The 20,308-nt window shown below is 44.1% G+C and overlaps 1 protein-coding gene across 2 annotated transcripts in view; it reads right to left on the bottom strand.

Moving 5' to 3' along the window:
- The window catches only part of LOC146201080 (inositol hexakisphosphate kinase 3-like), a 33,075-nt gene that overhangs the window by 4,619 nt on the left and 8,148 nt on the right, over nucleotides 1-20,308 (bottom strand). For both annotated transcript variants that reach the window (XM_084595625.1, XM_084595626.1), the window contains 3 exons: nucleotides 8,428-8,726; nucleotides 5,980-6,050; nucleotides 5,197-5,372 (listed from right to left, as the gene is read on the bottom strand). In XM_084595625.1, coding sequence (XP_084451751.1) covers nucleotides 5,197-5,372; nucleotides 5,980-6,050; nucleotides 8,428-8,726 — 546 coding nt within the window. The remainder of the gene's footprint in view (nucleotides 1-5,196; nucleotides 5,373-5,979; nucleotides 6,051-8,427; nucleotides 8,727-20,308) is intronic.

Here is a 20,308-nt window from a genome sequence, read left to right on the forward strand (position 1 = left end):
CCAGCTTGCTTTCTACCTACCTTGGCATTGAATTTGCACATCAGTACAGAATAATGTGTTTTTACTTTCCCCATTGCCGATTATACACCATAGAGGCTTTCCACTGCCTGGTCATCATGACTACACGTAGTGCGTATGCTTGTAAAACCTTCAGCTTATACAGCTTATTTGGCTTATTTACGATGCCTACTACCCTCTCATTAATGCTATATAATTCATCTATATTACCAGCTATATCCTTATAGACAAGGAAATCTACTCCTAGCTTTCGTTCTCCGGCAAACCTCGATAACACAGTACATGCCCGCCCTTCAGTACAGTATATGCCTCACTTGGCCTCCTCACCTCACTAAGATCTATGATATTCCATTGCATACTCTGTAGTTCCTCTAACATCACTGCCAAACTAGCCTCACTAGCTAGGGGTCTAGCATTGAACGTTGCCAGGGTCAGTTTTCCAATGGCGGCCTGTCCTCGGAGCCAAGAATTCTTGGCACCCCCCGCTGCATCACAGGTCTGACCGCCGTCGTGGTGAATTGCTCCGCCGCCGCTGGTGACTGTGGGCCGGGGTTTTGTAGGACTAATCGTGGGAGATTGTGGACAATTACTGCACCAAGATGGCCATCTCCTGTTCCGGTGAGGGAGTGCATTGCTGGCATTAAGTCGCACCTCAAACCTACTTTTATTTTTATGCAATTCCATCGACACGCGGTATTTTTTTAAAAATCCGGTGGAGAATTGTGCGGCATCGGGATTCGAACCACGGTCCTCTTGCATAAAAGGCGGATGCTCTACCTCTACGCCATGGCTTCACCTGCAGCATAATAATTGTAGCATAATAATTCTGCACTGCTGGTGGAAACTGCACAGCAATTATTAGTGGAGTTGGACGTGCAGCTTTCTTCAATAGGCTATGCATCTTGAGTGATGCAATCTACAGTGACACTGAAAAATATGCAATCTAAAAGACATTTCCTTACAATATGATGCTGCAGCGTATCTGTGTATGGTATGCATGGCTTCAAGATGCAACACATACTGTCGGTATAACCTGTCATAAAGTACTAGGGTTTGTGTATCATTTCATCAGTCTGTTTGAGATGACCAATTCAATTGTTTCTCTTTTCGTTTTATTTGATAATGAGATGGACAACATTTGCAAGTGTCATTATGCAGCAGAAAGCTTCAATTCAGAGCAGTGCAATTCAGCAAGGGTTTATTACAGTGTCTGGAAAGTTAAAAATGGCGCCACCCGGACAGCTGAACGGGTGACGCCGCCTCTCAGCGTATCGCTCAATCGCTGGCATGTGCCGGCCCATTGCCGGCGCATGGTTTCCACACAAGCACGGGTTTCCACACAAGCATGAGTGGTGGGTGACCTAAGCATGATTCTTTGAAAGGCAGAGGCACGAATCTAAGTAGTTGGTTACTGTGTGGTCATGGAAAGTGCCGAACTTTTTAAATTCCGGTTCCCCAGGAGTGACGGCACGAGAGTCTCAGAGTCGAAGCCGCACTCCTTCATCTGTAGTCACTTTATTGACAATTGGAAATCGAAGTAACCCAACAACGTAAATTACAACGCTAGCATTTCCTCGCCTGTGGCCAGCATTCCCTCGCCTGTGTACAAGAAAACCCCAGCACGGAAAAAGAAAAGGCAGCTCCACCATCGTCGTTCGGGTTGCGTTACAATCTTCAGTGATGGGCAGAGACAATGTTTGTGCAGCTACTTTCACTGGCATAGTCATAGACATAATTTACTTTTTTCTCTTAACAGAAAGAGCAGATAGGAGACATGAACAATTCCTATTACCATGATCTTGTCCTTTTTCCTCTCTTCGTTTGTCAACCAATGAAAATGTGCCGAGATACTCTTAGAATCTGTTAACATTTGTTTGTGGCATGTCCATTTCGCCTAATAAAATCACTCATTTCACAGCTCAATCAATACCGCATGGTCACAAAATCTGCTATTGGCTTCGTATAAAAGTCGAACAAGAAAAAAATACAATTTAATTTGTGGAAACGAGCATAAAAGTAGCATTCTTTTTTAAATTTCGAAGGCCGTGTAGCAAAAATTTTTTTTTTTTCGCATTCACGTTGCACGTGACACGGGTTTATGTATTTTCTCATCAGTGCCCATTTCCTGGCCCGCCTAAATACATGTTTCTCATTGGCGTTTTAGTGAACGTGAGATTTCCTGATTGTGGTGTAGTAAGGCAAGACCGTTTTACCTCTTCAGAAATTGCTTCTATGGCCAATGTAAACAGATTTAGCGGCAGTCCGGCAAGCTGCAGTGACAAAGTTGTAAAAGGAATAGCTTTCAGTTATCCGGATTCCTTTACGTGCAAATATAAAACTACCTACATGGTCGTGTCCCCTCACACTCATCACGTACCGAGGTCAGGTATCGGCCCCGCAAGTTTGTGGTACGCTGAGAAAGTAGAACACCTTAGCGAACGAGCTATCAGAGGGATTCATTTAACAATAGAACGCTCTCTTAGTTATCGGTGGCTTATCTTACAACACATCACACTGTGTGTGTGTTTTTTTTATTGTATTTAACAGTTTGACAGTAATGAACTATTGCCTTCAAATGTTCAAGGTAACTGCGGTCTATCGCATTAAACTTCCTGCGCTGAGAGAACGCCTAAATAAGCAAAAGCCAAATACTACTAAGATCTCTCTATCATAGCAGGCGTCCAAAAAAATAGGGCAGCTGATAGCAGGAAATTTATTTTTTTCTTTTCACAACCTCCGCAGTATGTCGAGAGAAAGGTACTTATAGTATAATATTTTCTAAAACAATTATATGTAGCAGCTCCGACGTGTTCAACAAGAGCATTGTCGTATATGTGAAAATGATTCTGAGGTGGTATTACTCATTTGGCTTATATTATGATTAAGTTTGATAGTCTCAAGGCCGGGTTCAGTGAGCTATTGTAGCGTAATTGTGCAGGAAGTCCTGGAAGTATATGTGTGTTAGTTTTTCCGACCATAAATAGGATCCTACTTTTGCCTTGCTTGTTTATTTTTCTCCCTTTCCAGCTCTCGTTGCAAGGTTTAAACTGGAATGTCATTTGCTATTATTGTATTCTCAATTGTTTGAACCTAGCTATTACCAAAAAAGACAGGTGCAGCATCTTTTTCATTTTACATGAACGATGACCATAACAACTATCACTACTACAGCGCCATGGCTACATGGCTCAGCAGTGTTTGATCTTCAGGCAGGTTTCGACTAGACCTAATATAAGATGAACGCGCAGTGCAGGCGCAATTGCAGTCTTCGAAGTCGTCTTTACAAGCGCCTAACGAAGGTTTTCCTGGCGCATGGTGAAATCATGCGCACGGCATTTTCGAGCATATAACAGGAATACCATGCGCCGGGCGGTTTAAAAAAAAATGACAAAAAAAAAAACACGCACGCCCTGCCGAGGACGGCCCTTTCTTTTTTCAAGATTTCCCGGTCAAAAAATACTCCTTGCGATTACTCAAAGCAGCTCAAAGCTCTCAAAGCCGCACCGCAAAATGATGGGTAGGGACATGCTCAAAAACGCCTCGCAGAACGGAAATGACTGCACCGCTCAGCTACCTTGGCACTCGGCCACGGGCGGCGCTGTTCCGCCGAGGCGACGGTGGCGCCATACAATGGGCGCCCGGTCCCTATATGTGCAAGTGAAAAGACAAAAGGCAGCTGTTTTGCTCAGCAAAAAGAGAGCCACGCCGGTTGGTTCAAATGAGCGAACAGTGCTCTAAGATAGGATGGGAGAGAAAACCAGCATTGTTGTCATCTTCTCTCCCATCTCATCTGTTAGTTCTGTTCATTCGTTCGAAGATTGTCTTTGTGTGGTCTTAACAAGTGAATATGAGCTCGTGAAGTTCAGTACCGGAGTTGGCTTTTACATTTCTGCTATCGCATTTACTTTCCCTTCTACAGATGAAAGAAACTCCAGGCAAATTCTTCATACAAAAAAAAATTGAACAGTTGAAAACGATGAATGCACATAAGTCACCTGGCCCGCAATGCGAAGCGCCACAAAACATTAACATTAATATAATGTGCAAAGTTCGTCATCACAACCTGCGCTCATGGCCAGTCTTGCAGCTCATCCAAGCAAAGGTGCTCCACTTCAGAAGCAGGCAACTCAGAAACCTTCGTGGTTAAGTCGTAATTCACCACTTTAACAAAGAAAGCAATCTACTAGGAGCAGTTTTAAACTCCGCTGTCCTCACTAATATGCGACATCTTGCCGCTGGATTCTCCCTATAACGGCAACCACTACTTCGTAAGTCATTCAGAGTGGTGCGCAATTGACCACCGCTACTTCCCTCCTGTAGGTTGACTCCACTCAGAAATAGCTGAAAGCTGCCTCGGATACATCCTCTGGCAACGAGGCAGACATCCCTAGAGCGTGGTCTTCGCAAGAGGCACTGCAGAGGCGTCCTTTTTGGTTTTACCCCTTCCAGACCTCAGTTTGAGCAGATTGCCTTGAACTGCGTTTCTTCTCAGGCGGGTCACACGTCACTGGCGAGGGCGTCAAGTTCGCTGCAGCTTCCGCATTTTGGCCACACAAAGCCGCCCAGCCCCTTTCAATAATGCACTTCAGACGGTTCTTAACTGACACCAAACAGTAGGGCAGTCGTGGGTGTCCGTGTCATTGGTCACGTGGGATTTTTTAACGTGCAGTAAATCCAACAGCAAATAAGCGCCTTTAGAAAAGGCCATGACTGAACTCCCTGTTCTAGAAATTAGCTGTCGAGCTGAAATTAGCACTGTGACACCGTGATGGAGGTTTAACAGTAAAAAAAGAAAAGAAGAAGAAGGTACTCGGTCAACTCTATCGCGCACACACAAGGCACAGAGTGGCCTGTTCAAACTGCATTCTGCTATGCAGTAGTCCGCGGTTGCTTGCTTCAGTAGCTGCGGTATTCCAAACAGAAATGTGAATATACGATTTCTGAGCGTACTGCTCACCGAACCACTCTTCGATGCTGCAAATGCCACTACTCGGCACTGCCTCTGCTAGTTACAAGCCTCTTTCTCATAATACACCAAGACACAACCCCCAATGAGCACTGGAACTCCCATGGATGTCATGTAGACGACTAGACATCTAGCAAGAGAATTTCAATGCACATTGGGCAGCAGCACACAGCAAACGGTACAGCATGTTGGGGCAGACACCTGCAACTCACCTGCATACCGCAGATGCGGATTCCCAGGGAAGCCGAGGTGCTGGCAGCACACTTGGCCATCTGGCGGTGGCGCTTTTCTTCCGAGGCGTCATCGCCATGCTGCCGCGTGCCCATCTTGAGGTCCAGAATGCACGGCCGGCGAAAGTGTGACACCACATTTTCCAGCAGCAGCAAGTCTGCATGGCCGCTAAGGACTACTACCAGCAAAAGTAGGACCAATACTGGACACTTCACAAACATGCAAGATATGCAAGGCATGTGTGACTCTGTGCTATCAGCCTGGTCTTCTGCCACCTGAATCAAGGGGGAGGTTGAGCATATCAGACAAGGTCATGGTGCAGTGCCATACTTTTTGCACAGTGGTGTTTACATGGCAAAATAAAACTTGGTAGCAGGCTTGAATTTGTGCAAAGGATGATTATTACATTGGGATCTTTGCCATCTTCTGATCTCAAAATCTTCTACAGTTTTTACACCTTTGCGTTAACAAGAAATTCTGTACTTGGCCCTGCAATGATGCATTTACTACTTCAACTGTACTGCTTCAGCTACTCCTTAATGTCTTGGTAATGTTTGTGGTAGTTTCTCACTACTTCGTCCGCTTATTTTCCTCAGCGAAGTAAGTCATGGTGAAATCAAGATATTAAATGGGCACAGAATTAGAATTTGTAAGATTAGGAAAGGAGAAAAACTAAGTACCACTAATTCAGGTCCCAATCACACTGAAATAACTGTGAGTCATAATTACTACCACATGGGTGGGGCAACATTAGCAAAGGATACACTGGCTGCCACTCCAAGATGCAGGCTCACGGAGCAGCAGACGCTCCTCGTTGCAGTTGCAGATCTGTACCCTGAAAAGCAGTACAGAGGATGCACCAAATTTTGGGCCATTAGCCACGTCCAGTGTCTGCAGTGACTGCCTCATATTGTGGTAGTCCTGGCTTCAAGCCGAACACAAAAGGTACCATGTAGGCATGGATCAGTCTCGTCTTAAAATCTGCTTTAGCTTGGGAGAGTTTCCGACTATAAATTTGACACTGCCAGCACATTTTTGCAATACAATTGAAATCCTGAGTGTGACTGTACCACGAAGCAGGCGATGACCATTACACCAAACTTTAAGGCAGAAACTAAGTCGTCCATGCTAGACTGTGCCACAAACAAACACATGGCTGCTGGGTAGCACCAGCATCATAGGAATATTGCCTTGTGAAGGCACTTCCATCATTCACTCTGCCCAGGACAGCCTAAAATAAGTGCAATAGTTCCCACAGGTGGCAGTTGATGCTGGTCCCTCCATAGTACCATAGAACATGAGAAGTCATTGACCAGCACAAAGTGAAGACCTTCTGACAGCTGCAACACATGGGAACCACAGCAGGTGGTCCCTTTGATAATTCTGAATCAACAGCGCAGGCTACGTGGAATGCTGCAGCAGAGAGCCTTCCCAGTTGAAAAACAACTGAAACCGACTGTAAAGCAGCTGAGTGCAATCAGAGCCCAGTTGGTTCCAGCTGTACCGAGGGTGGGTCCTAAGTGGTCTTACCAAACAGGCCTTAAAAGGAGTATAGACACCAATTTTCTAAGCGTCGGAAGGAGTATGGTTGCTTTCCCGGTTATAAAGAGATGCTCCCCAAGTAATCCTAACGTCTCATTTTGGCGCAAACATATTTTAATTTGATTTCAAATACAAGCCAGGCAGACTCCGCTTTTCAAAGCCCATCGACAGTGACATCTCTGTGACGAAAACGTGTACATAGGTAAACAGCATGACGTCATCAAACAACTGACGTGGAGTCAGCAGAGCAAAGAACAGTGATGACACAGGACAGCTCACCGAGTCTGCCCTGTCTATATCATGGGCGCCCCAGGGAAAGCTCTGCGCTTCTGCTCACTTGACTCGATGGCTTTCCATACTGTCTTTGTTGCTGCATGTTACAACTACTTCACCTGGCGTCGATTTCACGGTCGGCATGTTTTTCAAGTGCAATTCTTGGTTACACTTTGAGCACGCACACGGACACACAGACCGGACTCTGAAAAGGGGAAGCACAATTTATTTACTTGTTTCATTGACGCCACACTCGTGCAACTTGAACCTAGTGTACATTAAGGCTACCTGCTGTACTCGGGTGATAACAGCAGTGAACAACTTTCGGCAACGGCGCCGCCCGCTGGCGCACCGGGAGACGTGAACTGTGCCGCCGCTCCCCGAAAAAAGCTCGCTTGTATCGCTGTTCTCACTCTACCAGCACCTCAGTATTAGTCAAACAATCCTCCCAATTTATTCATTATTCATGTTCCTTTGTACGGAGTTGTCATGCACGCGAATAAACAGTGATCTGCGATAGATTACTGATAGCGGAGGCCATCGGAGCCGATCGCGGCGGGCTGCTTTTCATACTCAAATCGCCTTGACAATGCCAGATGGCGTCACATGCTTGGATGGTGCCACTTAGACCTGCCGCGTCGGGACCAATCAGCGCGTGAGCAGGCGTGAGCATGGGCAGCTTTAGCGCAGTAGCAAGTCACAGTGGCCGACGTCGTTTGATCAGGCCATGGATTTCTTTTTTTTTTACTGCTAAACTGTTTTTTTTATTCGGACGCCAGTTTGGAGCTCACAGCACCGGCCGGGCTGAGAGAACAGCATCTTCATAGTACTCAGTATATTTGTTCAACATGTCTAACCAGCTGATATTTCCTGCACGCCAACTGCCAAGCTTTCGTGGCTGCTGTTGCTTCCTGTTTTTTCACTTGAGTCGCTGGAAAGCGGGTCAAATCAAAGTGCTCAGCAATGTCAATAACATCCGCGCCTTCGGGCAAAACAACGTCGAACTAATTATGCTACGCGGCAGCACTGCTCGACGATGATATTTGCTTGCACGTGCGATCGCAAGCAGACAAAATATGCTGCCCCTATGCGTCATTAGATTGTGTGTGTACGTGTCGCCAGTCTTGCCAGCAGGAGGCGCTCGTGTGGCGCGCTCGTGCTCGGAGAGCTCGAAACCGAAACTGGTCCTGATAAATGTCCTAATAATTAATTAATTGAGGCGTGTTGAGACTTTTTGGGTCGCAGTTCGTCTGTTTTGGACCATCGTGATCGTTTAAAGCAAAAATCCTGAAACAGAAAATGTACGTGTCTATACTCCTTTAAATCAGTCTTCAAGGCACCTAAAGCTCAGCAGAAGGGTGCACTGATGGCGACCTGGCAATGGGTGGTCCACTCACCGGAGCTGTGAGGAGGCTTGGCTGCTGCACCAGGGTGACTCGTCTTCCTCTTCCTCCTCCTCGCAAGTGTGGCCGTGGTGCACCTGGATGACGCCCTTGTAGGCGGGCGTGAAGGGGCGCATCTCGCGCGGCACGTGCAGGTAAAAGTGGAGCTCCCGTGGGATAAGCGGCTTGCACAGGGTGCTTGGGTCCAGCAGCAGCATGCGGCTGTGGCCGCCCACCTGGTGGGCAAAGGGCAGCAGCACCGCTTCCGTGTCCCCACGGCCACCACCACTAGCCATGCGCACCACCATCACTCCCTGCAAAGGGGGCGCACAAAGCAGCCTGCAGTGGTGCTCACAGCACACAAACACTGCTTCACTTCTACTTGTAGGACAGATACGGTACAGTGTCGAAAGACAGGCAAAGAAACAGCAAGGAAAGTCCAAAAGGCAGGACAAGCAACACAAGCTTGTCTTGTCCTTTCTTTTCGTAAACTCTTTCACTTTCTGATTGACTATTCTACCAGGGGACAGCATCCAAGAGAAAGAAGGATCAGCCAGTTCAAGCACTCCATTTCATGTGTACTACGTTTCTGAATCTTGCAGTCAGTTTGCAACAGTGTGACAACATCGTTTCAAGCAAAGCATCCTGCTACTTTAGAGCTGCATTATGCACAAGTCCCTCCCGGCGTGCACAAGTCAATATTGTCATCAGACAAGAAAGCATCTGATTCATTGCAAGTGTGGCTGAAACTTGTACTGGTTGTACAATCTGTTGTGTATTTTTATCCATTCTGTCCTAGTTTCGGTTTCCTCCTGTTTCAGCTGCTGTTCTATGGATTGTGACTGTACTTAGTCTTTGACTGGATTGTGTCGTCATCTGTGATGTAGACTGTGTCCTACAAATATCCGCCACCTTGTGAATAAAAGGGCTTCTGAACATGGACGGTTGACGCGCGAGTCTTATCTCTCCTTCTTAACGACCACATCAGCTGCGACGCAACACAATCTTTTCTGTACAGGAGCCACGACATCTCTCTGCATGTAGTATAAGGGTTCCGATGCTATGTTTAAAAGGATTGCATCTGCCTCTTGATAATTATTTGAGGTTGAAAGAGATCTGAAATTCAATTAAATTTATGTAAATTCAAATGAACCCCAAATGGATGATTTTTTAAAATGAAATTTTCACCGAAATGGCATTTTATCATCTGTACTACTACCTGTCTTCTCAGCAAAAATTTGTGCTAGATAAGCCCTGCCTGCTGCAAGTCAGACACAGTGTGCCACAAAATGCACGAGCACGATTCGTCAGGAGCCAGAAATGACAGTCAGCTGGTGGCACGTTCATGTCCACTAGGAGGTTAATTTCATAAAACACAGGAATATGAAACAAAAAAAATTAAGATTGTAGCTACACTCAGGAGACTGAAGCCCAGCAGTGAAACAAAGAATATATCTGAAAATATCAGGAAGATGAACATGCCCTGCAATGAGCATAAAATGTACAATTGCCTGATATCACAATTAAAGAAATTCTTTTATGTGGTGGCTGAAATGGTCAGTCTAGGATCTATCATCTTGAGTGCAAAACGAGAAATTATGTGTGCAAATGCTTGCTAAATATTGCTAAAGGTACTATCATGCTGAAAAAAAAAAATGTTAATGTCCCAAAAACTAATGTATTAATTTGTCAGCCATTCATTCTCTTTTGCACCATGTGTGACGAAGGCAGTTCAGTGCATTATATATCCTGTACAACAAGACAAGCAAGAATAAAAACAATATGCAACATTCTTCTCGTTGTTGCGCAAGGAAATGACAATTACGCACAACTGGCTATGCAGTGCGAGACAGCAGGAGCGTAGTCAAGGGTGTCTTTCAGTGGCAGAAAACCCCACGAAGTTTTCGGAAATTTACATCCCCGTTTCCTGCCTCTTTTTTTTTTCTTTTTTTACAAGCAGCATATAACACCACTCGGAAAATGTTTCCGACTACGCCATTGTGAAAGATTCAGAGGTACAATTGCGGTGACCATGCTCCAATGACGGGGGTTACACGGCAGCACACAGGGCCTCCCACCAACTCAGACTTGAGCTGATAATGAAGTTAATTCTCCCTTTCTTATAGGTGCACTTTGGCCAAGTCTTATTTGCAGACAACTACCAAGTGGCTTCACACTTTGCAACAACGACGGTTTTATGCTGAAACCACACTGGTCCCTTCTGCAGTGATCATACCTTGGTCACACCCCTGAAATTCAAATTCCTCTTGGCACAGCACTAATGTACTAGAGGTATGCAAATGGCACCTGAGAAACCACAATGCAAGGCTCCAAATCAGTCCTGGTCATCCTCGAATGTGCACCAAAAAATTGGCACATAAGAACTTTGGAAATCGTTCAGAGAGGCTTTTTCCTTGGCATCGACCTAACATGGCTGTTGATAAAGATGCAATTTCAACCGGACAGCTCATGGCAAACTGGAAACGACCTTTTCTGGTACACAGGAGACAGCACACGGTCAACCTCCCATATTGTATGCTTGTATCAGAAAGATAGATGAATATTACACATGCTGGCTCGGGGGGGGGCTCTCCAGTCTAGTGGGGCAAACTCCTGTCAGGCTATTGTTGCCACAGAAGCCTACGCATATTGCCTTTCCCAGCTATCAGCTTTATTCAAGCAACTTGAAGTGCAGCACAAAGTGCCCAAACCCAAATTATCGAACGAGTGAGGAGAACAATGTATTTCAGGCATCCAATTCCAACATTCTCATTATAACCATTGTAATGAAGACTGCAACAGTCTCGCTGCATGTCCAATACAAAGACTAACAGGAAAGGTTCCAAAGTGCAGAATTCTCTTAATGTCTTCTTTACAATTAGTTTGTACCAACATACCGTCTTTAAAAAATTTCGCCCCGCCACGGTGGTTCAGTGGTTAGGGTGCTCGACTGATGAATTGAAGGACACGAGATCAAATCCCAGCAGTAGTGGCCGATTTTTGATGGAAACGAAAAGCAAGGTGCCCGTGTGCTGTGTGATGTCAGTGCTTGTTAGGTGGCCGAAATTTCTGGAGCCCTCCACTAGGGCATCTCTCACAGCCCAAATCACTTTAGGACGTTAAACCGATAAAGAATACCCTCTGTCATGAAGTAAAGTCATCGCATACCGAAGCCTGGTGGAGTGCCTAGCACACATGCAAAGCTAAGCCACGACACACTGCTGTCCAAATGTGCCAGACCACTATACAGTAGCAAGGAGCTACAGGTGGCTCCAATATGAAAGGGAATGAATTCAACCAATGATTAATCCATAAGCGCGAGTGAAAAGCACACTTCCCTTTGATTCCAAATACTTTCTTATTGGATGCATAATACCCACATATTGCCTCACGTACCCTCACAACCATGGTCACTATATCAGGGATATGGTCGTAAAAAAAAGGCAGTTTGGAGCAGCTAGTATTACAAACAAAAATTAAATGCTAACAGGAGCTCTGAAGCACATTAGTCATAAAAACTTTTGTCAATGAAATACAGCAAGTATGCTGCTGCCCCAAATGAAAAAAATAAAAAACACTATATTTCGAAGGCTCCTTTGAATATGCAAACTCCTTGAAGCATAAAGTCTGTGCACTGGGAACATCCACTCTGTGCACCTATCCACGACAGGCGACACAATGTGTTCACTCTGAAACCACAATGCACAGAGCCTCATTGCTTTCTGCTTGTCAGTATTCAAGCACATTAAATTACACTTCCAGTCAACAGGCCACTTTTTGAACAAAAAACTCGAAGTGGGTGAACCTAACAGTCATGGATGGGAGCACCTGGCAACAACAGGTTTTGCCAAAGGTAGCATGCAGTGCTAAACATATGCGAGAAGTTGCCATCTAGTCCTGTCTCCTGCGCTGTAACAGTCATTGGTGTCATTACTCATTGTTAACCTCAATACATTCCGCCCTAAGTAGTGGCCTTATTATAGCTAAGTTTTTGAAAAACACCTATTATGCTAACAAAAATTTTCCAACAATCTCATGACCAATCTATCCTACCGAAAGAGTGGAAAATTGGGTAGGTGATTCCAGTGTACAAGTCGGGTAACAGAACACCTACCCTCAACTGTATTCCCATCTCTCTTACTAGCACATGTTGTAAAATGTTCAAAAATATAACATTTACAAACCTTGTAAATTTTCTTTAATCAAGCGCTTTCTTCAGTAAAATGACGAGTTGAGCGAGTTTGTACATAATTAGACAAAAACAGCTCAATGGAGACAAGACAGAAGACGGGACCAGCACTGACTAGCAACTGAAGATTTTATTGAAGATAACACAAATATGTACTCCATTTACAACCATGAGCACACATGAGCAGTACTAACAGCACTGATACCTGATAACTTGAATCTTAACGATCAAGATACCGCAGTTCATAGTCATGAACGAGAGCAAGTGGTTGTAAATGGAGTATATATTTGTGTTCTTAATAAAACCTTCAGTTGCTAGTCAGCGCTGGTCCCATCTTCTCTCTTGTCTCTGTTGTTGCGCTGTTTTTGTTTAATTAAATGCTTTCTTCTCATCAGCACAAGGTTTTCGGAAATCATACTCATGTGACATTGTATCCTTGACCAATCATCATTTACATCATTTACTGTAGTTGTGATCTCTAGCTGAAAGTTCTTGAAACCCATTGTTGAAATGACGTCTATAGCAATTGATTTCTTTTGCATACTTCCGCACATTAGAAAAGGCTTCCCAGTAGCATTGGTGAATGTACAACATGTTCCAGTTTGTCTCTTTTGTCACACAGCCTACCACAGATGCATATTATTCCATTCAGCTCATATGTTTCGTGTAATCCCTCCATTCTCTATGCTGCAAATTTTTGAACCATGTCGCCCTGAAAATCATTGCCGAAAGGCAATTATTGGTGTTCAATATTTTGTTACTTTCTTCTTACAGCTGTGCATAGCTGTTTTCCTTTGTCTTGACATTGTTCGTTTAAGGCATATGTTTCTATCACTTGTCCCCGCCTGCAATAATGCCATAGAGGTGCTGCAGGCATCTGTATGACTGAATAAATTATGTCACTCTATCTTCCTAGGTTTAAGTAAACCTTTTGACAAAGTATGTCACAGACTCCCAGTATTAAAACTAAACAACCTTAATACTGACCCTGGTCTTCTGAAATTAAATGAATGTTTTCTCCTTAATCACTCACAGTTTGTTAATGCTAATGGATTTGATTCGGGCCTTACAGAATTGCATTTGGGTGTTCCTAAAGCCTCCTCCTTTTATTAATCTATATCAATGATTTCCGTTTTTTGTTAACCCTCATATTGTCATTTTTATGAATAATAGCATTACTTTTATAGAAATAACCAATACTAACAACAGCTGTCTATTTCAGTCTTATCTTCCCACAATAGCTAAGTGGTGCAAGTAATGTTCAGTGCAACTCAAAATGAACAAATGCAAAGTCATGCGCATTTTAAGAAAAATCTACTACCCCACCTTCACTGATAACATTTGTTTAAAGTCTGTAACATTATATAAATACCTTGCCATTTATATCATTACTAACCTAAGCTGGTCTCTTCATATTGAGCACATAATCAACAATGCTATTCGCATGCTCTGTATGTCACGAATTTTCCCATGTTCCTTCCTCTTTGAAACTCTGCTATAAAAAACAGTAATTTATTTATACATTTTCAGTCTGGGATCCTACTTATGAGAGTCTTATTACTCTTGAGATGTTCAAAACAACTCTGTGCATTTCATTCTAACCAATTATAACCGCACTGCAAGCATAACTTCTATAAAGTCTAGTCTTTCTTTTCCATCACCATCATTTCGTCAAAAAGTGCCTCGTATGTTGTATTGCATTGTTTCACACCCTGGCAGCGGTCACCAACGCTGTTGGAGTATGTAGCAGGTACTAAACGGGATGTCATAGAGGAAAGATGAAGCAAGTATAGTGCATAAAAGCACGCATGTATATGCTATCACGATTGAATAGACTTGTGAGAGCTAGATGTAAGAATCCTGGTCAATAAGTATATAGCTGGAAACATAGGGGAATTTCATATCATTAATGAGAGCATGGCAGTTATTGTAATTAAACTAAATAAGAGGCACAAACTGAAGGTGGTACATGCCTACAAAAGATAAGATAGCAGGAAGGCATTTTGTAGATGTGGGATTGGCACCAAGTAGAGTAGAAACACAGTTACACTGTACTGATGGGCTAGTCCGATGCCAAGGTAGCCAAGAAGCATGTTGGAGACCAAGCAGTGAGGGAATGTGGCATCGGCTCTAGATTACAGAATGAATTCACCTACAGATCATGAGTACTTTCTTCTGTAAACAGAAAGACCAGGAGCAAGTCTTTGAACGGCAAGACAAAATGAGACTGACTTCACATTGTCCACATATCCCATCATAGTGCAGGATGTGGAGGCCATAGAATGGCACAGTCTTTATTTAGCTCAGAATTATATAGAGATTAAAGAAAGGTTTGGTTTGTGAGGTTTAACGTCCCCCCAACGCAACAACTCAGGCCATGAGATGCTGATAATAGAAAAAGATTAGAAAGAAATCCATCAGTGAGTCCTGCAGCACTAGAGGAAATCAGTATCTCACTGGCAAACAGACATTCAGTTCTAGGAGAGGATGATGACCTTAGTGTTCAGGATATAATCTCATAAATACCATTACAGAGTGCATAAAAGAACTCTTTTATTATATACTTATACAATACCGCAGGACAAAAAGGCCCTGGCAGGAGTAGGTTCAGTTGAACATCATTATACAAACCTAAATGTGGTACAATTTTCCATGCAAACAGCATAAATGAGAAGAATAAAAGCACACTTTGTGAAATAAAGAAAAATAAAGATCCCTGCTTCAAAAATTCTGTAACTGCGGGAACAGCATTATTAGCTTCAGACACATGGGAAGGCAAATCATTTCATTTGGTTATAGTCCCTGAAAAAAATGAATATTTAAAACTTGTTTGTGCAGGCAAATACAGGAGTTAGCTTATGAGGATTGTGATGCCTATTATCCTAGATGATGAGGACTGCAAATATAATAAAGGATTCATATAGAATGTGTGATGATAGAGGTTAAAGAAGAATTTTTTTTTTTGTTAGCTTCCTCCAAAATATAAAGATTCAGTATCATTTATTCTTATCAATTGTGATGGTGAATCTTACCAGCGGAAGCAGTTGTATATGAACCGTACTGCTTCATAGGATAGGGCAGCGAAACAGAATACTAGCACACTCTCTCAGGAGGTGAAAGATCCGAGTAAGAAACACCAGCCTCCACTCTCACAGAAAGGATAGAGCTGGCAGAATTGCCAAAGGCAATCAATAAGTGTAAGTTAAACCACATGAGGTATAATATGAAGAGGACTGAGTGGGCAATGAAGAACGGGACATACCTAAAAACAGGAAAGATCAGACCTACACCCTTAGAGAAAAGGAGGGCAATTTCAATAATAATAATAATAATAATAATAATAATAATAATAATAATAATAATAATAATAATAATAATAATAATAATAATAATAAAATTTACATCTGCCAAAAAGTACTACATGAGCAGAGGAGCTGTAGAAAGGGCTATCACAAACAACCTGACAAGGCCACAGCCTCCAATTTACAAAGCAGATAGGTTAGTTAATAATAATAATAATATAGGAAAACTTTCTACAGTATCCAAAATAATCAGGATGCTAATGATGAAACAAGGAGGATGGGAGAATCACATCCTGTAAGTCATGAAAGAGGAAGTAAAGAAAGGCTTACATGGCATGCGAAGTGAAAAGTAGGTCGCAACCAGGTGATAGAGAAGTGCGCGAAATATAACCATCTCTCTCTCTCTCACACACCCACACACACATACACACACACACACATATTGTTCAAAGAACAGTCACCTTAAAAAGCCCTAGCAACTGTTTCTCAACAAAGACGAAGATGATGACTGATTGACTGAGCCGACTCCTGCACGGACGTTTGTGAACTCTGGCTGACTACAGAATGTTCAAATCAAAGGTCGTGATGTGGAACTTCAGCTACAAGACCTCGACTTCAAGACCTTTATTTCAAATGGTGGAGGTGTGATCATTTCCTCACCCTGGATCTCCACAGCTCAGCACTGCCTGCCGCTTCCATGATGACAGAGACCGCACCCCAAGGTGCCCTCCCACCCTGTTTAGCAACACAGCCAACAGCCATGTAGAGGATTGGTCGACTCCTTACAAGTGCGCAAATGCGTCCAACAAAAGGGACAGCACCATCAAGCCAACCAACGTCTTTTATTTGACCAGCGTGTATGCACATATATATATACACATGTATATATACACACACGAGAAAACCACTGCGTAACCAGGGTGTGTGAGAGGGGTACGTAAGGGCTCTGCAAAATACAGCGTATATCCAAAAAGTAGTGACCCTCTATTTTTTTTCTCTCCTCAAACACAGTTTAATAAAATGTTATAAAATTTACAAAGAATAAAGTCGTGCATGTGGCGTATCCATAATTACTTTTGAATGTGACCTCTGCATCAAATTTTGTGGCTTCGCACTGGTGCACACCCTTGTTGACATGCAAAAGCAAGGTGTGAATGCAAGCAAAGCTTGTTATCTCCCGAGACAGTTACTGCTAAATTTGGCTGGAATGTACTGCACCATCATTCTCACAGTCCAGACTTCTTCTAGTGTAATTTTCAGCATTTCGGGCTGCTAAAAGATGCTTTTTGCTAACCCAAGAGCAGAGCACCAGGCCTTGTACCCATTGAAAAACCGGTGGGTACCCGGCGGCACCTATGATCGAACCTAGTACCTCCTGAATGCGAGGCGGATGCTCTACCACAAGGCCACGCTTCGGTTGCATAGTTTATAAAGCTGGCCTCCAGGAACCAGATGCGGTTGGCACATTCAGTGCCAGTAATGCCTGCATGAGAGTGCATAATTGTGCTGCACTTTCATTTTGATTTATTTACGCATTCATTCAAATATATATTTGCACATATTTTTGCAAGTAGGCATTGTTGGGTCAGTGATGATGATGACGAGACGCCTCAAATAAAATGTGAAATTTCCTCTCTCTGCAGTGTTTTCTTGAGCGCCACCAACGTTGGGGCAGTAGCCTCAAATATGACGGGCTGCATAAATGCACAGTGAAGGTAGTTTTTGATGTTCAATGGCTGACTACAGAAAGCGCATCCCCCATCGATATCCTCCACTGAACAAGCACCACCTGTAGGGAAGCTTTTACCAGCATTGGCACAGTCAGGCACCACACTGTGCACGCCGAGCGCCCAGCCATTTGCAGTATGGAAGGAAATCACTACAGTGAAAGCCATCTCTGTGCTCAATGCAGAGTTAGCAGCACATGTTGATATGGGGGAGCGCTGCACGAATCAAAGGATGATTGAAGATGATGTTGGCACACAGATTGCAGTACTGAACTTGGGCTTAGGAAAGTGTTCTCTGTGTGAATCCATCAAAAACTAAAGGAAACCATGACCATGCGTGCACCAGCAAAAATTTGGCACTTCATACTAGGCGCACGGAGACAACTTTCTCGACCATGCTATCAATGAAGGCGAGACGCAACCTGCCAACCTTCACAGAGTGACTAAACAACGATCCACGTATGGTCGTAAGCAAAAGTGGTATGCAACGCTTATTCGATGACGGAGCTTGGGAAAACTGCATAGAAACGCCATCTAGCGACCGCGACAGGAACAGCAACAGCAGCCCGTGCATGTGAATAAACTGGAGCACCGCCACCACTGTCTCAGTCCCCAATAGCCGTTGCTGGATGAAGTTGCAGCGCAGTTTTCCAGAGCTTCACCCTCGGCTGAGTGTTCTACACCACTTTTGCTCACGACTGTACAACAGCCACACTGGCTGCCCTCTTGAGAAATTTAAGATGCAGTCACCAGCCAACAAAGTGGTCCTTTGCAGCTTCAGTGTCGTTCACTGTTGAATTTCATGAATAAGCATCAACTGGTTGGTTTGGTTGGTTTGTGGGGTTTAACGTCCCAAAGCGACTCAGGCTATGAGAGACGCCGTAGTAGAGGACTCCGGAAATTTCGACCACCTGGGGTTCTTTAACGTGCACTGCCATCGCACCACACACAGGCGCCTTCTTTTCGCCTCCATTGAAAAGCAGCCGCCGAGGCCGGGATTTGATCCCGCGTCCTTGAGAACAGTATTCAAGCAGCTGTCATCTCAGCTCACGACATAGAGACATCACAAAAATTATGTGCACATCTGTGCAGAGTTCATTCACTTAAGTATGCAATCATGTAATGCTGCAACATTTGACCTTTCAGAAAGCTGGAAATGCTGCAGCTTTGTAATGTTCTTCCTCATCATGGAGGAAGGAAAAAATTGAAGAGAGGCCCCATGTATCCCAGATGCATTGCGAAAAACGTGCTGGAAGTCACGTGCTTTTTTTAGCCTAGATATGGGGCAAATAGCAACAGCGTCAGTGTTGCTATGCAGCAGCATGGCTGTCGGCGTCGGATGGCGCGGAGAAGCGCTCAGATGGGGAAGGGCACACAGAAACATAGAGGAGTGCGAGAGGAAACGTTGCTCCATGTGTAGGTGGCGGCACAGCATTTTCCGGTCGCGGGCCGGCGTCGCGAAAAGTGACGTCCTGGCCTCTCCTCAGGTTTTTTCCTTCCTCCATGTTCTGATCCATTCACTTTGCCAAGTCAGACTGTGGCCATTTCTCTGGCTGTAGAACTGTCTTACGGCTTCGAGCTCAAAAGGTCGCCAAAATGATGGTGGCTTTGTACAGGCAGAGTCACCCTTACAGTAGGCCTGCCAGCCATGCCTACCCCTGTCCTCCGAAAGTCTAACTCTACCACTGCACGCCACTCAATTCGTGAACCCTTACACAGTGCAACAGAGATCGAACATGCTTCAAATCCTCAGGCTGCACAGCGGTGACCCACGCTTGCCACAGGAATGTAGACATGTTGCAAAGAAATGACTGCACAGCTGACACACACCTGCGATGCGACATACATCTGTAGTGTGCCAACAGCCACTGCATTCGTTCCTCTACATCAGAATGACTGCTCTGGTGGCACTGCCGCTGATGGGCAGCATATTGTCGTCAGATTAAAACGACAGACATGTTGTATATTTCTTTAATTACGGTGTGTTCATGTGGCTATTTATTGATTGGCTTACTTATTTCTTTTTCACCGTTGTATCTGAAATCTTGCGAACCACAAAAGTTCTGCTCGCTCAGACCGGGACTCCGCTGGAGAAAATCGCTTCTATCACCGGCCTGCCCTTCAGGATGATCCAATTCAAATTCACACTCTGCCAATATTGTGACACTGGTGAGTGAACTGACTACGCAAGGAATGGAAGACCTCATACTGCAACCACAGAAAAGGTGGTCAGGATCGTTCAACAGTGAATCAAGCGAAATCCAAAGAAACGTCTGAGGAACATGAGCAAGGAGCTTGGTCATGAGGTTGGCCTTAAATCGGTCAAAAACATCACCAAACACCACATAGAGTTGCATTCTATCAAATACCAGAAGACTAGTGCATTGGATGAGGCTACTCTACTGGAAAAATGGCATCATAAGGTTCTGAAACGATTTTCTCAGGAATGCCACAGGAACATGCTCTTCACTGATGAGAAATTTTTCACATTTGAACAGTTTCAACATCATCAGAACTACCGAATCCTTGATGCACCAGTTGAGGAATAAAATTTCCATGGCCCCCACATCACTCGCAAAGGACATCCAACGTCTGTCATTGTTTGGGAAAGAGTGATGTCATCTGGAAAGATTCTGCTGGTTTTCATGAATCATTGTTTCGTTGTTTGTCGTTTGCAG

This window comes from Amblyomma maculatum, chromosome 2 (genome assembly GCF_055883805.1).
Source record: "Amblyomma maculatum isolate TAMU_Amacu chromosome 2, ASM5588380v1, whole genome shotgun sequence".
NCBI classification, from domain to species: Eukaryota; Metazoa; Arthropoda; class Arachnida; order Ixodida; family Ixodidae; genus Amblyomma; species Amblyomma maculatum.